Source organism: Bos javanicus, chromosome 13 (assembly GCF_032452875.1).
Source record: "Bos javanicus breed banteng chromosome 13, ARS-OSU_banteng_1.0, whole genome shotgun sequence".
In the NCBI taxonomy this organism is placed as follows: Eukaryota; Metazoa; Chordata; class Mammalia; order Artiodactyla; family Bovidae; genus Bos; species Bos javanicus.
The window spans coordinates 60,616,870-60,636,866 of NC_083880.1; the positions used below are offsets into that span (position 1 = coordinate 60,616,870).

Genomic DNA, 19,997 nt, shown 5'->3' on the forward strand with positions numbered 1-19,997 from the left:
CACTAGCGCCACCAGGGAAAGAAAGTAAAGTGAAGTCGCTGAAAGAAAGTAAAGTGAAGTCGCTCAGTCGTGTCCGACTCTTTGCGACCCCTTGTACTGTAGCCCACCAGGCTCCTCCGTCCATGGGATTCTCCAGGCAAGAATACTGGAGTGGGTTGCTATTTCCTTCTCCAGGGGATCTTCCCGACCCAGGGATCCAACCCAAGTCTCCTGCATTGCGGGTAGCACTTTAACCTCTGAGCCACCAGGGAAGAGACTAGCGCCACCAGTAGTCTCTATGTTCTTGATGGTGTTTTAAACACTTTCCCAAGAACTATTCTGAGTGCAGTACTTCTATAATCATCCATATCATTTTACAGATAAAGAAAACCGAAAGAAATGATAAAAATCTGCTCCTGAACACATCGCTTCAAGACTGCTACGCTCTATAAGTTCAGTTGGAACAAACTCTCCGGGGCAGAGTCCCCGCACTCTTCTCTCGCCGTTCAGGGCGCCTGCGCACCAGCGCGGGTGACAGCCGCGGCTCTGCCGCCGCCCGCGCGGCGTAGCGGGTGGTCACGTGACGGCGCGGGGCGGGGCGGCGCGGGGAGGCCTGCGCGCCGCGGGCTGACCAAGCCGAGTTCGCTCCACGGAGCAGGCGCTGGAACCTGCGGCCGAAGCCGCGTCTTCTGTCGGCTCCGCCACCATCCGGGGCTCGGGCTCGAGCCCGGGCCCCCGGGACATGGCCCTCCGGAGTGCCCGGGGTGACGGCCCCACCTCCGGCCGCTGGGACGGCGGCGCGGAAAAGGGAGGTACGGAAGCCGGCCAGGGCGCCGAGGAGCGGCCTGCGAGGACGGCCTGAGGGATAGGGGCGGCCCGGGGGGCAGGGGGCAGCTGCCGGAGGCGGGGGCCGCAGGCAGGGGGGCCCGGGACGACCGCGCGGGGTGTGCCCAGGGCCGCCGGCCAGGGTCGGGACAGCGAAAAAGGAAGAGACTGAAGGCCTGGGTCACGTCTGAAGGGGAAGAGAGCCTGCAGTTTGGGCGGAGGGGGCGGTCAGCGGATGCTGAGGGAACCGGAGGAACACTGGCGGCAGACCCGAGCCCCCTAGTGGGAAGGACGGCGGGGGCCCCACGTCCCATCTCTTCCTTGAGACCCGAGGCCAAGCTTCGCTCCCGGCCGAGACTGTCCGGCCACGTCCGCAGGCTCCCGGGGCCGCCTCCCTAGTGGTCAGGCCAGTTTTCCAAACTTCATTCATCGGTCGTCGAGGTCTGGATTGACGCGCTGGACACGTATTTCTTTTAATTACCGTGAAATTAACCCTTTAAAGTGTACAGTTCTGTGGTTGTTAGTAATTTTTGCAAGGTGGGGCAACCATCGCACTGTCTCTAATTCCACAGCATTTTTAATGCCAAAAAGAGAGACCATCCCTCCGCAGGCCCCATTCTCCACAGCTCCTGGCAACTGCCAATCTATTCTCTGTCCCCGTCCTATTCCGCCTATTTTAATATTATTGAATTGTGTAAAAAGCAAGTTATTTTTTATACTGCCTTAAACTCATTTCCATGAAACAGTTTCATCGTGCACTATGTTTTCAAATATGTTTTACCTACTGGTTAATACATGACAGTTAAAATTATTAACGTTTACTCTGTACCAGGTGAAATAATCTCTTTGCCCTCTGGGAAAGAGTAAGGTAACTTTCCCAGTTTTCCATCCTCTGATGGATGATTCCCATAGCAGAACCAACCACCAGTGCAACCCAAGTTTTGTTTCTCTGAGTTCATTTTGTTATTGCCTTTTTCTCCTCTTGTAATCCTCTATGGAAATGAAGCTAACGCCTCATATTACTCCTCTGGGCCCTTTGGCCTTGTAACCCTTTCCTGGTGTTTGTATGACATCTGTTCTCATGGCATAATGGTCATTGCCCCAAGTGGTATATGGGTCTTGTGACCTGTTGGAGTGCAACTGTGCCTAGGTTGCGAGACTTTATCCTCTAGTGTCCTGAATTTTGCTTCTCTGGATAAATGGAGGAATTTAGAAATGAGAGGAGTTTTATTTATTTATTTTTTTGGTGTTTTGATTTTCTTGTTTTGATTTTCATCATATTGGAAAATTGGAGAGGTTACTAATACTGTTAACTCTCCTTTGTAGACGTTATGATGGGATTGGTTTACTCTATTTTTCTCCATTTGGAGGAGTGGGTAGAGCAGTCGTTCTTCATATGTACTTGTCTTTATTTTTCAGGTAGTTGCTGAATCAACACTAATTTGGGTACTGTTTGTTGAAACTAATTGGGACCTCCAAAAACAGTTTCTTTTTTGTTTATTTTTGATGGGAACCTTATTCAGAATAGGGCTTTCCTGGTGGCTCAAATGGTAAAAAAATACACTTGTAATGCGGGAGACTCAAGTTGGATCCCTAGGTTGGGAAGATCCCCTGGAGAAGGGGATGGCAACCCACTCCGGTATTCTTGCCTGGAGAATTCCATGGACAGAAGACCCTGGAGGGTCTGTGGGGTTACAAAGAGTTGGACATGACTGAGCGACTAACACTTAAACTTTATCAGAATAAGGTTAGGTTTTCCTCTCCCACTGTAGTTCTCTTTTTATGTTAGCAGAAAATTTTAAGTTAATTTCTAGCATCAACATTAGGAGTTCAAGGAGTGGAGCTGGGCGTGTCTGTCTATCTGGGAGGCTCTCTGACTAGCTCTTCCATCATTTTGATTAAGCCCTAAGGGAGCTTCCCTGGTGGCTCAGTGGTATAGAATATATACCTGGAATGCCAGAGACAAGGTTCGATCCCTGGGTGGGGAAGATTCCCTGGAGAAAGAAATGTCAACCGACTCCAGTATTCTTGCCTGGGAAATCCCACGGACAGTGGAGCCTAGGGAGCTACAGTCCACAGGTCGCGGAAGACTCAGACATGACTGAAGCAACTAAACAACAGCAACAATGCATTGCTAATTTTAACTTCTGTTTAAAGTCTGTAAAGCTTTCTTGATATGCAAGCTTAAACCAAATAATCAGTATGGAATTTCATTCTTGCACATAAGATGCATATTAAGTGTGTAGCTCATTTACCTGATCTAAATCACTGATACGTATTTTGCTGGCGTGGAAAAACTTTTGGAGGAAGCGTAGCTAGTGCTCATTTTTTGCTATTGTCCTTAACTGTATATTGTTTCCCAAGCCAGATGCTTTTGAAGATACGTGTTGCTCTGAGGAAACAGAAATCTTTACTTGAGTTCCATAGCCAGAGTAGGGAGAGATTTGAGACAATAACAGACTCAGTCATCCTTATCAGAATTGTTAAGAACTTCTTTTTCAGTGCCCCTTACTTAAATGATCATTTTAATGGAGAGCTGGTCAGGTAGTGCCAATATCATTCCTTTTTCCTCAGTTGAATGAATGAATTTTCAGACAGCAGGGATTTATTTATAGCAGTGTCTTATATATTTTGCAGCCAGTTGTAGGATAGTCATTTCATTCTGTTGTGGTTGTGAAAGCCAAGACCTTTTACTATAAAGGAGTTCGGAAGATACCAGCTTTGGAATATATAGTACATCTCATATAAGCAGAGCAAAACTGGAGATGAAAGGATTCAAGGGGATTTGAATTACATGTATACAATCAGCAGATGAAATGTAGGCTTTTATCCCAAAGCCAAATAAAGCATTCTCAAGTCCAGAAATGTGTCCTACCCCAAAATCCATATGTAAAATTTATCTTAAAATAGATAGTTAGACATTGGGTTTCCCAGGTGGCACAGTTGGTGAAGAATCCACCTGCCAATGTAGGAGACACAGGAGATTCAGATTCAGTCCCTGGATTGGGAAGATCCCCTGGAGGAAGAAAGTTATTTTAACCTTTTTCCATGCTTTTTCTTCTTCTGCAGCAAAGAGGGTATGTGTAGATTAATTGGTTAAGACTCCGCTTAACTTTTTCTCCCTCATTGTGTAAAGTCTCACAGTTGACCTTACCACTATGTAATTTATACTTCTCCAGATCATTTAAGTTTTTTTCTGTTTTCTCCTACCTTTTTAATGTCACAATCAAAACCTGTACATTAAGTGCAATGAAATATTTGTTTGTGTGTGTGGCACACACAGGAGTGCCTTCTTCATCTTCCACTAACATTTGATCACTTAAATATGGGATTGAGAAAGGTGATGTTGGGGTCTGAACAGACAACAGCTAAAATCTGCAGTTGAGCAGCATTCTACCCTGGGAATCACCAGTAGATTTAGAAAAAGGCCAAAGTGCCTATAAATCTATTTAGAGTTATATAATGAGTATTGTCTTTTATTTTTTTAATTTTAAATTTTATTTATTTATTTGACAGCATCACATCTTAATTGCAGCACAAGTTCTTCATTGTGGCATGTAGGCTTCTCTGGTTGCAGCACACAGGCTTAGTTGCCCCATGACATGTGGGATCATAGTTCCCTGACCAGGGGTCAAACCCGTGTCCCCTCATTGGAAGATGGATTCTTAGCCACTGGACCACCAGGGAAGTCCCTACAGTGAGGATATTCTTAATATTAATATTAATATGGGGAAATAATGCCATTTACTAAAGGCCAGTTTTTCCAGAGGAACAGTAGCTAAGTTAAATTATTTATTCTATTCTGCCCATGTGTATTGAATTCCCACAGGGCATCAGAATCAGGATGACAGCAGTAAATTTTGAAATGCAGGATTTAAATAGAATCCAAACAGAGTTTTGAGAGAAATAAGTATTGGAGCAATGATTTGGGTTCAGAAATAGTTAAAATTGACGGTGAAGAACCTGCCTGCAATGCAGGAGATGCAGGTTTGATCCCTAGTCAGGAAGATCAGAGAAGGGACTGGCTACCCACTCCAGTATTCTTGCCTGGAGAATCCCATGGACAGAGGGACCTGTTGGGCTACAATCCATGGGGTTGCAAAAAGTTGGACACAACTGAACGACTAACACACACTGCAAATCCACTTGATTGCAAACAGTGTTAACTCCCCTAAGACCTAAGCAGTGGTTTTCCTTTCCCCCTGGAGAAGGAAATGGCAATTCACTACTGTATTCTTGCTTGGAAAATCCTGTGAACAGAGGAGGCTGGCAGGCTACAGCCCATGGGGTTGTGAAGACTTGAACACAACTGAGAGACTGACACTTTTGGTTTTCCTTTCCTCCAGATTGCTGAATAAATGGCTTAAGTGGAAAGATGGGCAAGGTGGATATATGTCAAAAAAATTTTGAGGGAAAATTTCCAAACTCTTACCAAATAGGTTAATAAGGTTTCTAAATATCAGATACCTCAAAAAATATTTAGTATTACCATTTAAGTGTTCTTAACTTGTGATGTGTAGAAAGTACAAAGTACAAGAACACTCTAAGTTTTAAAAAACTTTTAATCTTATTTTCTTGTTTGCTAGAAATTCAATTCCTGCTCGTATTTTGTCTCAGCTTGTGTTGTTATATGGACTTCCCAGGTGGCTCAGCAGTAAAGAATCTACCTGCAATGCAGGAAATCCCAGTTCAATTCCTGGGTCGAGGAGATCCCCTAGAGAAGGGATAGGCTATCCACTCCAGTATTCATGATCTTCCCTGGTGGCTCAGACGGTAAAGAAACCGCCTGCAATGCGGGAGACCTGGATTCGATCCCTGGGTTAGGAAGATCCCCTGGAGGAGGGCGTGGCAACCCACTGCAGTATTCCTGCCTGGAGAATCCCCACGGACTGAGGAGCCTGGCAAGCTACAGTCTGTAGGGTCACAAAGAGTCGGACACTACTGAGGGACTAAGCACAACACAGCACAGCCTGGTGCTTTACTATGAGTAGTTGCTCATTAAATGACAGGTTGATAAATGAATGGATACATTAATGCACAGGTAGGTGCATGGATGGATGGTATGACATGTCCAAGCCAAGAGCTTGAAGCACCTTGTAAATAAATAAACATTTTATTATAGTTGGTGCTGTGCTGATTGATTGGGAATTGGGACTTGGTTTTTCCTGATTTCTAGATAGAGTAACCATTGAATTTAGCATCAACCTGGGACATTTCTGGGAGTGCAGATGGGAGGAGGGGTTTGCTATGAACAATTAGTTATGCCGGAACTATAGATGTAAACTAGAAATCTCTCAGACTGCCTGGAGCAGATTCACCTACTAGGTCACCAGGGAAAACAACAGTCTAGCCAGGAGAACAGGTTTACCTGGGTGAAAAAGCATCCTGTCCTATCTGCATCTCCAATTGCATGGAACTTCAAAACAGTCGGTGCCTGAGTTTATAAAGTTTATGTCACAGCTCATAGATGGGTAACCAGGGTTACTGGATTAATGAAACGAAAGGTTACACCTTTCATTTGTGTTAACAATATGCAGCTTTGTCGTGGAAACAGTTTGTATACTGTTGCCTCAGAATAGAACATAACTGAGGAAAGCTGCTTAGTGTCTGTCCTAAAAACCTCACTTACATTCTGATGTTAGTCCTTTCTAAGGCCTGACCTACCTTCCAGTGTTATCTTCTACTTTATATTAACATTAATGCCCTGCCCCTCGTATATGCTACATAAATACTTCCTAATGACTTCATTTACTGTTAAGTGAAAAGGCTTGTGTTTCTGTCTCCAAGCCTTTCTGGTCATCTCCTCGCCTCTCTGAATCCTCCCCTTTCTTTTTAAATTTCACTTTTCCATAATGCTTTCTCAGATTTGCCTGACCCACAGCTGTCTGAGCTGTTGGTGTCTGCACATACCTTTTTTCGGACGATTACAGTGCACTGCTATGTGACATCTCTTCAGTGGGTTGAAGAGTTTTAACTTTTCTTGTGTTTGCTGTTCCTAGAAGTAAACATTCTGCATGAAAATTCTGAGAGCCTGTTACCCCATTATTTTAAACAGAGCCAATTATAATATGATGCACATTAACCACAAACTCTCAGTCTCCTAAAAAAGTAATTTAAACACAGCAAAATGCCTGTGTATAAATAACAAACTACCACATGAGGATGTAAGATGCGTAATACATTCCTTTTTGATTACCAGTGATTAGTGTGGCTCTTGAGAACCAGTAGCATGCCCCTTTTACCACTAGCCACACTGGAGTCCCAAGTATGCCCTTTGACATTCTGCTTTTGAAAATACCTCCATGGGATTCTGATGTTTTCCAATTGTATTAGCATGTAACCAGAGGCTTTTTTCACATGTGGTTTTGTTTAAAAATGTAATACTGAATTTTGGTGACATGCATGTACATTTTTCCTCAGTAAATAACAGAGAAAATGTATTATATTAAGAGAGATGTGGTCATGTATGGATGTGAGAGTTGAACCATAGAGAAGACTGAGTACTGAAGAATTGATGCTTTCTCTAATGGTGCTAGAGAAGACTCTTGAGCTCCCAGGTACAGCAAGGAGATCAAACCAGTCAATCCAAAGGAAAATCAACCCTGCATACTCATTGGAAGTACTGATGCTGAAGCTGAAGCTCCAATACTTTGGCCACCTGATGCAAACAGCTGACTCATTGGAAAAGACTCTGCTGTTGGGAAAGTTTGAAGGCAAAAGAAGAGGGCGGCAGAGGATGAGATGGTTGGATTGCATCATTGATTCAATGGATATGAACTTAGGCAAACTCTAGGAGATAGTGAGGAACAGGGAGGCCTGGCGTGTTGCAGTCCATAGGGTCGCAGAGTTGACTTAACAACAATGCTCTGTGAAGTTTAGCATTAATGAAGCACAGCATTCTTTAGGAAAACATCAGATCAGATCAGTCGATCAGTTGTGTCTGACTCTTTATGACCCCATGAATCGCAGCATGCCAGGCCTCCCTGTCCATCACCAACTCCCGGAGTTCACTCAGACTCACGTCCATCAAGTCAGTGATGCCATCCAGCCATCTCATCCTCTGTCGTCCCCTTCTCCTCCTGCCCCCAGTCTCTCCCAGCATCAGGGTCTTTTCCAATGAGTTAACTCTTCGCATGAGGTGGCCAAAGTACTGGAGTTTCAGCTTTAGCATCATTCCTTCCAAAGAAATCCCAGGGCTGATCTCCTTCAGAATGGACTGGTTGGATCTCCTTGGAGTCCAAGGGACTCTCAAGAGTCTTCTCCAACACCACAGTAGGAAAACATAAATGGTGGCTATTAGATATGCCTAAATGTACTGAGCATTTACTATAATTCCTTTTTCTTTGTTACTTATATGGTATGTCTCCTTAGTGTTTCACACACTATATATACTAATCAGTGTGTGTGTGTGCATACTGAGTTGCTTCAGTCGTGTCTTTGAGATCCTGTGGACTGTAGCCCTCTAGACTGTGGACTGTAGGCTCTGTCCATGGGATTTTTCAGAAAAGAGTGCTAGAGTGGGTTGCCATTTCCTTCTGCAGGGGATCTTCCCAACCCACAGATCAAACCCATGTCTCCTACGGCTCTTGCTTTGGCAAGCAGGTTCTTTACCACTGGCACCACTTGGGAACCCCGTGCTCATCAGTAAATTGATTTTAAATATACCTACCTTACTTCAGACCAAGTTAAGGAGATTGAGCCCTGAACAGAAAATGTACACACGGTAAATATGTGCCTAATGCCCTTTTCCATTCTGTTTTGCAGACTTTAATGCCAAAAGGAAAAAGAAAGTGGCAGAGATCTACCAGGCTCTGAACAGTGAGCCCACTGATGTGGCTGCCCTTAGACGCATGGCTATCAGTGAAGGAGGGCTCCTGACTGATGAGATCAGGCGGAAAGTGTGGCCCAAGCTCCTCAATGTCAACACCAATGATCCACCTCCTATATCAGGTAGTTAGGGGAAGAAGTGCTGTGATGGGAGTTTGTCTAGGAGGCAGGGAAAAAAGAATTTCAGGGTCTTTAATTTTTATGCTAATTTCAAACCAAGAGTAGACATGTAAACACCTGAAACGTTTTAGGATATGCTTGGGCCTACTGTGAAAATAAGACCAAACTGCGAAATAAAATTTCAATTAAAAATGGAATGAGCTTTTATTAGGTAAGGAGGGAGCGATTATTGGCTAGTTAGGGGAGTTTATTAAAAATACATATTCTGGGAATTCCCTGATGGTAAAGTGGTTAGGACTCCATGCTTTCACTGCCAAGGGCCGAGGTTCCATTCCTGATCCAGGAACTAATATCCCGCAAGCCACACAGTGCAGCCACAACACAAAATGCATGTTCCAGTTTATATTCACCTAGAAGTAAGTTTGCAGGAATCTATTTTAGCAAGAATCCTACATAATTTTGATACAGATGGACATTTGAGAAACATGGGGTTCTACAGAGATATAATGCCTCTTATAGTCCTTAAAAACAACAACAAAAAAGACTTTTTATAGGGAAATACTAAGACTATTTTGAATTCTAAAATTCTGTAATTCTGTGAAAAGCTGTTACAGTCAGCCCTCCAAGTTCAAGGATTCAACCAGCCATGTATCAGAAGTACTCTGGAAGGACTTTGCAGAGGTCCTGTGGTTAAGACTCCACACACCCAGTGCCAGCAGCATGGGTTCAGTCCCTGGTCAGGAAACTAGGATCCTACATTCCACCTGGCACATATATTCTGGCGGGCGGGAACCTCCAGAAATTTCCAAAAAGCAAAACTTGAATTTGTTGTGCTCTGGCAGCTATTTACATAGCATTTACATTCTGTCAGGTTTGAAAGTAATCTAGAGGTGATTGAAGTATACGAGAGGATGTGCAAATGTTAAACTGTTTAATATTTGGGACTTGAGCATCAGTGGATTTTGCTATCCTTGGGGGTCCTGGAACCAATCCCCCTCAAATACCAAGGGACAACTAACTGTACTTAACTTTATCTACAAGGCCTATGTAGTGAAAAAAAGAATTTTTTAGACTGCACTGCAGAATACAAAAGAAAGTACAGAAAACAGTGAATCCACTTTGTCATTCGTTGAGTCTACATTTATTGCTTTCCTACTATGTTTGGCAAAAATCCAGGTGTTGGGGATTCTTTGTTTCATTTGGCGATGCAAGGAGCAGGACATGACTTAGTGACTGAGCACGCACACACAGTTGTGCTCCTAATGTGCGCTAGGTACCAGAGATGATTAAAACAGCCACTGCCAATAAAAAGTTTACAGTGCCATGGTGTGGCCAAGTAGATGTTTTAAGTCGCCACTTGTTATTGTCTTTGGAACTGGGCGGCCTCAGAGCAGTGATCTTTTGTTGGAAGGAATAGGCATTGCCATATTCACACTCTAAATCCTGAGATGGTGTTCTGTCAAATTCCAAATTTCTATCTTTTTAAGATGAAGTCTGTATTCTACAGGCTCCTCTGGTAAGTTTTGATTTCCATTATGAAGGAGATGTATACTTGTTATATATGTAACAGCTGGAGTCTGCCTCCTTGCTTTCAGTTGGGCTTAGCAACTGAACACAAGTACTATCTCCTGTTACCAGTGTCTTAGTTTTAGAATTTCAGGGCTAAGAGAGCTTAGGTTCTTCTCCATGTACATTTATCTTAATACTCCTTTCTGAACCGCTCAATCTTCCTACACTTTATAGATGTTAGAGTTTTTCCAGCGGTCTGTGGTTTCCACATTGATGATCTTACTTGATGCTTAACAGTAATCTGAGAGGTACACATGGAAGGGAATAATCCCCATTTTACAGATGTGAACTTTGAAATTCAGAGTGATTCCCAGTAACGCATAGTGGGTGCTGGCCTCCTAACTTTTCCGCTGCTCTTGGATAGTGTATCTTCCCTCCTCTCACGGTCATCATGACTTGCATAAAACAGCATGTTTGGAACTAAACCAGGGATTCCTCTCCAAAAGTTGTATCTTGAGTCATGTCCACTTCAGGAAAAAGCCTTGAGTATGTCTTCCAGGCCTTTTGTGTCATGCCAGGATGTCTTGCTCCTGCTGTTGGTTCCCAGACATTCCTACAATAACATGTTTCTTCTCCTCCAATAGGGAAAAACCTACGACAGATGAGCAAGGACTACCAACAAGTGCTCCTGGACGTCCGGCGGTCTTTACGGCGGTTCCCGCCTGGTGAGACACACTGGTGGTCTTTGGGGCGGGAGGGGGAGGTTTGGGAGGTTTGGCTTCAGTCCGTTTGCAGATACATTACTCTGTTGGGCTTGCTTGTCCCGAGACCTTTACATCCTAGCACAGAACATGGCCACATCCAGGACCCTTCCTCCTTAGGGATCCGTCGTGCTCCCAGTCTGCTGAGTCATTCTCTCATTGACTCAGTCCATTCAGAACCCCACTGTGAAGGCCTGCTGCTGCTGCTGCTAAGTCACTTCAGTCGTGTCTGACTGTCTGCGACCCCATAGGCGGCAGCCCACCAGGCTCTGCCGTCCCTGGGATTCTCCAGGCAAGAACACTGAGCCCAAAATAATTTCTCTTGGCTTAGAGGTGGTAAATGAGAGAAGAGGGTTTTCCCCCTGCCCGTTAGAGCTACAGAAGAGACTTTATAGGGATTTCTAGAGCTATCAGTCTGACTTTAAAGAGCAGATTGGTTTGGAAGTGGTCACTAACAGGAACTGTTAATACCTTCATTTATAAGTAGCGGTATGTTGCCTGTGGGCTTCCCTGGTGGCTCAGTGGTAAAGAATCCACCTGCCATTGCAAGAGACTCAGGTTCAGTGGATCCAGAAGATCCTTTAGAGGAGGAAATGGTAGCCCACTCCAGTATTCTTGCCTGGGAAATCCCATGGAGAGAGGAGCCTGGAGGGCTACAGACCATGGAGTCACAAAAGAGTTGGGCACGACTTAGAGACTAAACAACAACAGACAATCTTGCATATACATATACCGGGGCCTTGGACTAGAATGAAGGCCAATCACCACATTTTTAAAGAGTCTGTTACTAAAATTGTCTGTCCATTCCCAGAAATACTAAGAATGACAATTGTCTCCACTTTCACAATGAAGGGAACTGGGTAGCAGACCTCATCTGTTTCCCTTCCTTTCGCAACTCCACCTCTAAGTCCTTGAATTGAAGAGAGGAGAGTTGCTAGAGGGAACAAGAGTCTCAAAACCCATTGCCTCACTCTTCTGAGCCCATGCTCTGGCATTGGATTTTGTCTGTTAGAGGGCATCCCTCCTGTTTACAATCATGGTTCCCAGAAAGGCTCTTGTAATTCTTGTGTAGCCAGTAGCTTGCCATCTGGGTTTTGATAAACACACATACCTGTGATCCAGTCCCCTTTTCCTGTTCCTCTGGTCTTGAGGAGACTACATAGGACAGACGCATCTCACATTTTTCTCTGGGTGTAACCTGTTTTCCTTCTGAGCCCTTTATCCCTCTTCCATTTATGTGATATCAGTCCAGGATATTCTTCTTCCAGACAGAACTGTCCGTGTGGTTTCATATTCTTTTTACATTCATGTTCTTCTGAACTTAGCTGCCCACTTTTATACTGAAAATTTAAAGAAGGCTTACTTTTTTCTCTCACTGCTTCGTTACTTTACCTGACCACAGTACTTGGTTTACTCCCATTTTCTTCTTTATCTTCTACCGTATGCTTTTAGAGAAGGGATGGGTAAAAGTGCATGAGAGATGAGCGTCACTGTCGCCTAAAAACCTGTATTTAAGTTCAGTCTGGGCCCTTGCATTAGCTGTTTTCTCTCACAAGATCTGCTTTTGACTGGAAAACCTAATGGTGTAGGAAAGCTGTGTTGTGTGCCATCCTCCTAAAACAGGTCATGAGGCCAAGGGTTGACTTTTTTTTTTTTTTTTAATTGGAGGCTAATTACTTTACAATATTGTATTGGTTTTGCCATACATCAACATGAATCCGCCATGGGTGCACACGTGTGTCAAGGGTTGACATTTTTATAGTAAGAGCCAGAAGAGCTGAGGGACCATGCTGACCGCTGCCAGACTAGGTGCCTGCACTGAAAGAGCTCCTGAGACCAGCTCCTCTGTTTCCACCTGCATCTTTGGGTCAAGATTAGTACTTCCTATGATATTTAGTTTGATTCTGAGGGGAGCACACATCTCATACATTTTTTGTTTTGACACCACCCTTATGGCAGAAAGTGAAGAGGAACTAAAAAGCCTCTTGATGAAAGTGAAAGTGGAGAGTAAAAAAGTTGGCTTAAAGCTCAACATTCAGAAAACGAAGATCATGGCATCCGGTCCCATCACTTCATGGGAAATAGATGCAGAAATAGTGGAAACAGCGTCAGACTTTATTTTTCGGGCTCCAAAATCACTGCAGATGGTGACTGCAGCCATGAAATTAAAAGACGCTTACTCCTAGGAAGGAAAGTTATGACCAACCTAGATAGCATATTCAAAAGCAGAGACATTACCTTGCCAACAAAGGTTCGTCTAGTCAAGGCTATGGTTTTTCCTGTGGTCATGTATGGATGTGAGAGTTGGACTGTGAAGAAGGCTGAGCACCGAAGAATTGATGCTTTTGAACTGTGGTGTTGGAGAAGACTCTTGAGAGTACCTTGGACTGCAAGGAGATCCAGCCAGTCCATTCTGAAGGAAATCAGCCCTGGGATTTCTTTGGAAGGAATGATGCTGAAGCTGAAACTCCAGTACTTTGGCCACCTCATGCGAAGAGTTGACTCATTGGAAAAGACCCTGATGCTGGGAGGGATTGGGGGCAGGAGGAGAAGGGGACGACAGAGGATGAGATGTCTGGATGGCATCACTGACTCGATGGACGTGAGTCTGGGTGAACTCCAGGAGTTGGTGATGGACAGGGAGGCCTGGCATGCTGTGATTCATGGGGTCGCAAAGAGTTGGACATGACTGAGCGACTGAACTGAACTGAACTGAACACCTACAAAAAGGCTGCAAAAATAGGACACAGAATTCCCCAGGTAGCTTTTTCTCAGATTTCTTTATACATCAACCTTTGACTAGATTTGCTTTAGTTTTGTTTTCTCTCTCTCCTTCACCATACATACACACATTTTTTTCCTCTGAGCTATTAAGAATAAATTACATATATGGTACCCCCTTATCCCTAAATATTTCACTGTGTGTTTTTTAAAAACACAATTCTTTTTTACATAGTCACACTTAAAATCAGTAACAAAAAATACTACTGTCTAATCTGCAGATTTTATTCAGATATTGCCATTTATTCCAATAATGTTCCTTATAGAGAAAAGTGCATTTTCCATTCATTCTTCATATCTCTTCAGCTTCCTTTAGTCTGGACTTGTTCTTTTGTATTTTAGACAGGCCTGTTACTTTATAAAGTCCCCCTCAGTTTTTATTTTCTCCTTGCAAGATTCAGGTGATGCACTCTTGATAGGAATTCCACTGAAGCAATATTGAGTTCTTTTCCCCCCAGCACATCAAGAGGCACATGCTGTCCAGTGGTTCCCCTGCTGGCATCACTCCCTGTGCTGACTTGGTTAAGATGGTGTTGTTGGCTGGGTTCCCCAACTGGAAGGTTTCCAAGTCTGTGGTTCTTTCCTACATGGCCAGGTGGCTATCAACAGTATATGGATCATGAATGTGTTGCCAAGTTATTTTACTTTATTAAACAGTTTGTCTGCATATCCACAGCTTACCGTCTTCCTTACCTCCATGTTACTAGACTGCTTGCCTTGTTCAAGTGCGTCTCCCCCCCACTACCCTCTCCCAGGCATGCCAGAAGAACAGAGAGAAGGGCTGCAGGAAGAGCTGATCGACATCATCCTCCTCATCCTGGAGCGCAACCCGCAGCTGCACTACTACCAGGGCTACCACGACATCGTGGTCACGTTTCTGCTGGTGCTCGGCGAGAGGCTGGCAACATCCCTAGTAGAGAAGCTGTCTACCCACCATCTCAGGTACCCGCGCAAAAGGGCAGAAGACAGTTCCCCCCAGCGATAACTCCTCAGCCCGCTTTCTAGTTGGTGTTTTCAGTGGGTTGAACCCCAATCCCAACTGCCCCCCAACCCTGATCCAAATGTTTGGTCTGACCAAGCTCATTGAAATGTCTTCTAGGGATTTCATGGACCCAACAATGGACAACACCAAGCATATATTAAACTATCTGATGCCCATCATTGACCAGGTGAATCCAGAACTCCATGACTTCATGCAGAGGTATATATGTGTCTACATTTACGTGTACACGTGCACGCGAACACACAGACACCCCTCTTCAGCTTGCTCCTTTGTTTGTTCCTCACAAGTCTAGCTCAGTTGCATCATCATCTTATGTTGATTAGTGTTAGGTTCTTCTGAGTTGTCCTTTCCAGTCACCAGCAATCTAGATAATTCAGTTCTGTGCACAGTCTTAGAACACTTTTGTGTGCTGTGCTCTTCCAGGAATGCAGGAGATGTCACAGCCCATGCCCTTAAAGAGTTTACATTTAGTGGAGAGAGGTGGGCGAGCTAAGCATACCAACTTTGAGGTTATTGCTACAACGGAAGTACAGAGTCCTATAGGACCCTACCCCATCTGTAGCTTGTTTTATTTACCATACACCAAGGAAAAGAAATATTTCTTTGCAATTCTTGTATGATTTTTCTCTTCTGTTTAGTTGGAAGTGTGTCCTTGGCCAATACCTGCCTCTCTTAAAAAAAAAAAAAAAAAACACCTGTGTCTTAAGGTATTTCAGTCATCTCATGTTAACTATACAATTAATACAGTTATGTTTTCAAGCCTAAGAATAGTTGCCTGTGCCCCCCCAAAAGGGTGTGACTTTCCCAGAAGGAAAATGGTGTAGTTCTCTGAAAACAGCTGATTCTTGTTCCTGGAGTTGACATTTCTTGGCCATGATGAGAGCACCCAAGGAGATAAGGCCAACCAGGACCCTACTGTGGTATTAGTGCCATGATGTGGAGTATGTTGCAAGGACTTTCTGTAATATTTTGTGAGGAGAAGATACTGAATTTATCAGCAGCTGAATTTTCCAGAAAGCATGTTCCCCAGTTACTTTCTTCATACAGCACTGAGGACAAAGAAGGCCCAGGGAGAGGGACAGGATGACTCAGCAGGGAACCTAACATCTGGACTCCCTTGCTCCTAGTGCCGAGGTGGGGACCATCTTTGCGCTCAGCTGGCTTATCACCTGGTTCGGGCACGTCCTGTCTGACTTCAGGCACGTCGTGCGGTTATACGACTTCTTCCTGGCCTGCCACCCGCTGATGCCCATTTACTTTGCAGCTGTGGTAGGTACAGACCATGAGCCAGCAGTTTGGCGTGTGTCTCCCAGTCCAGCTTGATCATCTTCCCTAAAAGGAAACCTGGTGATTATGGAAAGATACAAAAGACAGCACTTCCTGGGCTGGTGTCCTGGACACTGTTCTTGGAATGTTACTGGGAGAGTCATGGGAGTCAAAAATATTATGTATAAAAATAAGTTTGGGAAATGCTGGTTAAACAGAGTTGTTAGTTTTTTTTACTGTTCGATTCTTCTGAACCTTTAAAATGCTCATGTGCATTGTGAATTATCAGGGTTTGTGTTGACAGCTCCTGGAGCTAGTGCAAATGGCCAAGTGGGTTTAAGAAGAGGCATGATATTATGATGGAAAGTTGAAATGGCTTTTAGTCAGGGATGAGGGCTTCCAGTTATTAGAGGGGCCTGAACTATCAGACGTGAGGGTGGAGGGGGTGTTCTTCATTGTGTTTTAAAGGGAGCAAGACCATTCTTTCTACTGTTTTGAACCATTTCTTCTGTGCTAGAGCTGTAGGTATCTCCAGTAATCTCTCCTTTCCTTCCTCCTAAAAATCCTCCTTCCTTTGTCAGCCTTTCCTGTCATGGTGTGGAAGTTTGCCTCTAGCAGGAAGTGCTAGCCCATTGGGAAAAGCACTCAGATAAGTATAGCATCACTTCCCAGATAGTACAGGAATTTGCTGAACATTTTGGGTGAGCCCTGTTTGGTACCAATTTATATTACCTCTAAGGAGAATGAAATGAAGTGGCCAAGCTGCTGTATGTTCTGGTCTCTGACGCAAGGCCTTGCTCCCCACAGATCGTGTTGTATCGAGAGCAGGAAGTCCTGGATTGTGACTGCGACATGGCCTCGGTCCACCACCTGTTGTCCCAGATCCCTCAGGACCTGCCCTATGAGACACTGATCAGTAGAGCAGGAGACCTCTTTGTTCAGTTTCCCCCGTCCGAACTTGCTCGAGAGGCAGCTGCCCAGCCGCAAGCCGAGAAGTGAGTGGTGCTGAGGCACTGGTTGTGCAGGGGTGTTTGTTAGCAAAAGTGATGGAAGATTGTGTCTGGTAGGGACAGGGCTGGGAGTGGTTTTTCCAGAGATCCGCTTATGCCAACAGAATCCCCACCTGAGACTTCATGGGTCTTGATCAAGAAGAGTTTTCTGAGCAGTGGGTGGCTCTGCCCTCAGACTATTTAGTCCATTTTTTCCCCCTTCTTCTTTCATCCCATTCCCTTTTGTCTCCTTCCCCTCTGCAGAACGGCTGCCTCTACGTTCAAAGACTTTGAGCTGGCGTCAGCACAGCAGAGGCCTGACATGGTACTGCGGCAGCGGTTTCGGGGACTTCTGCGGCCTGATGAGCGAACAAAAGATGTCCTGACCAAACCAAGGACCAACCGCTTTGTGAAGCTGGCGGTGATGGGGCTGACAGTGGCGCTTGGAGCGGCCGCCCTAGCCGTGGTGAAAAGTGCCTTGGAGTGGGCCCCAAAGTTTCAGCTGCAGCTGTTTCCCTAAATGCCAGAGAAGATACTTCCTCTTACATGACGTCACAGTCTCACCCTTCCATGGACAGATGGGAGGGGGTGGAATTTCCTTTATTAAAAGGGTTTCAGTCAAGGGTTTTCTATTCCTGCACCCTTTCCCTCCTGTCCATGGATGCCTTTGCTTCAGAGGCCAATAGCAGAGCCTGCGTGACGCTGGGCACTCGGGGACCTGAGCACAGAACTCTTCTCCCTTGTGGCCTGAGTGAGCTCCCCGCTGCCTCCTCTTTTGCTGAAGGAAATGGGTCTCTGCAGCTCCTGGGTGCCGTTGGAACCCTCTGGGCCTGGTCACTGGGGAGTGTCTTGGCTGCTCATAGTAAGTAAACTGGACCACTGAATGCCCTCCTGGCGGCTCCTCCAGTCTGTCTGCTTCAGCTTAACAAAGAAGGATGTAGCTGCTGCTTTAGTCAGACCTTGAAATGAAGGGGAAGGGGCAGAGGAGGCTGGCCTGGGAGCAAGATTGGCCCCTTTTAAGAATAGCTCCAAGCTGGTCAGAAATCTTAGAGAAACATGTGAACTAGGTTAGTAGGTAAATCCTACCTATTTTCAGCCTAGAAATCACTTGGGCATTGCCAGTCAGACAGGAAGGAATGTTAAGTATTAGGACCCCTCACATAGGCCAATTTTTGCCTGCCCCCCCCTTTTTTTCTTGTTACTCTTCCACAAGGCACATAGTGGTTATAAAAATGTACATTTACTACTATTTTTAGAATTACACACATCCAATATGTAAAGTACCATCACTTTTAAAATAATAGTTCCTTCATGGAAAAAAAAATAGTTCTCATCCGAACGATGAGCTTCTAAAACCCTGAGGTTTCCTTTCTACTTAAGCGTTTAACATTTCACTTCCGCCAGAGTTGCTGTTTGTAAACAGCCCCACACTTTCACAGTGCCCACTTCCTGTCTAGCTTCCCTAGCTTCCCTTCCTTCCTTCATGTTTTCCTTCAGTCCCCCTTCTACCCCCAGATCAGCATCCAGTCATCACCTTGGCTTTGTTTTTTGCATTTGACCTATCTCTTCAGCTGCTGGTCTCTCCTTCCTGGTTGGAAATGTCACTGGGAACTTGTCAGCACCCAGAAAGGGACGAACTGCAGCCTGAAGCATGTGGTGGGAGCCTAGGACAGCCAGCCCCACTGCTCCAGGCTTCCTAGGGACTCTCCAGGCCTTAGGGAACACGATGCATATTCAGTTCTTCTGATACAGCTTTTCGTGTAAGCAAACCTAGGTTTGTTTTAGATTAACTGTGGCTTGGAAAAAAGTGCCTTTTGCTGCTTTGAAGAACTGGGGTGTATGGTAAGAAGCAGCCATGTACTTTTCTTTTCCTGGTCTGTCTGGGGCACTGTTCTCTCTTGGCAAGTATTTTCTTAAACGTGCCAGAAGCACTTCCTCCCACCACACCAGACCTCCACATCCTCCCCATGTTCTCACGGTGTGCAGAGTGGTTAGGAGAGGCATCTACTTACATGAGTTACACTAAGCACTTTACAACCAAAAACAACAGATCGTTCTCCATAGCAGGAGTCCCATCTGGGGTTAGCATGATATGGATGGGTTAATCTAGAAAGAGGTAGATTTATCAAGACAGCGGGAATTTTTCCAAGATCTAGATGATGTGACAGGTGTTCCCAGTCTTCTATAGCAGGTTTGTCTTATCACCTTTGCAAGTGGACAGCATCGGCCCCTCCTGCCACAAACTCTCGGGTCTGTCTGTAAATACTGAAGGGAAGTGATGGGGAAGAGGTAGCGGGGAGGTGCATGTGATCAGAGTCCCAAGGCCACGGTTTTTTGGATTCCAGGAAAGCAGGTGGCATTTGCTTCTGTTGTGGCCTAGAAAGGAGAAAGTTCTTAGGATTTATAGCTTTGCTGACATGAGGATTAGCCCCTGCCAATGAGAAGAAAGTGTTTTTACCTTCAAGTGGTTTACTATTCTGTAAAGAATATGTGTAAATATTTTGTACAGAGCCCTGTATGAAATAAACAGCCATATGTGGTTACTGACCCCTCTTGTCATTCTTCCGTTGTTGGAGTGGCTCTGGGTTTAGACGTCTGGATGCTCCGTCCTTCCACCCCTGACCTGGAGCTGTGCCTTAGGCCGTGGACTCTTGGTTGGCTTTGACTTACCTGGAGAACTTGAAACAGTTTCTCTTTCACCTGAGGCAAGAACTCACTTGTCTGGGTTTACTGTTTCCTTAGCCCCAGAGGGAGACAAGGGGCTGAAGGCTGAGCAGGCATCACTTGGCTCTCTGACTGTGTCCTGCCACCATAGGCCAGCTACCCATGCTGTCCTTTGATTTGACTCATGGAGGATACAGGGCTGGCCAGGACACCGCCCTGCCTCTGGGAGCTCCCCAGAGAGCTGCATTGAAGGAGCAATGTATTTTCAGTGGC

General features: G+C 45.1%; 1 protein-coding gene across 2 annotated transcripts; it reads left to right on the forward strand.

Annotated features, from left to right (window-relative positions):
* Positions 1-557: 557 nt before the first annotated feature.
* On the forward strand, positions 558-19,607 carry TBC1D20 (TBC1 domain family member 20). Of its 2 annotated transcripts, none has more exons than XM_061437149.1 (8): positions 558-791; positions 8,569-8,754; positions 10,905-10,985; positions 14,558-14,744; positions 14,902-15,003; positions 15,933-16,074; positions 16,879-17,066; positions 17,325-19,607. In XM_061437149.1, exons 1-8 carry the CDS (start codon positions 722-724, stop codon positions 17,578-17,580), a joined length of 1,212 nt encoding a protein of 403 aa, XP_061293133.1. In that variant the 5' UTR covers positions 558-721; the 3' UTR covers positions 17,581-19,607. The 2 variants fall into 2 exon arrangements, with proteins under 2 accessions (XP_061293133.1, XP_061293134.1); XM_061437150.1 differs by lacking the exon at positions 558-791 and adding an exon at positions 928-1,245.
* Positions 19,608-19,997: the final 390 nt, after the last annotated feature.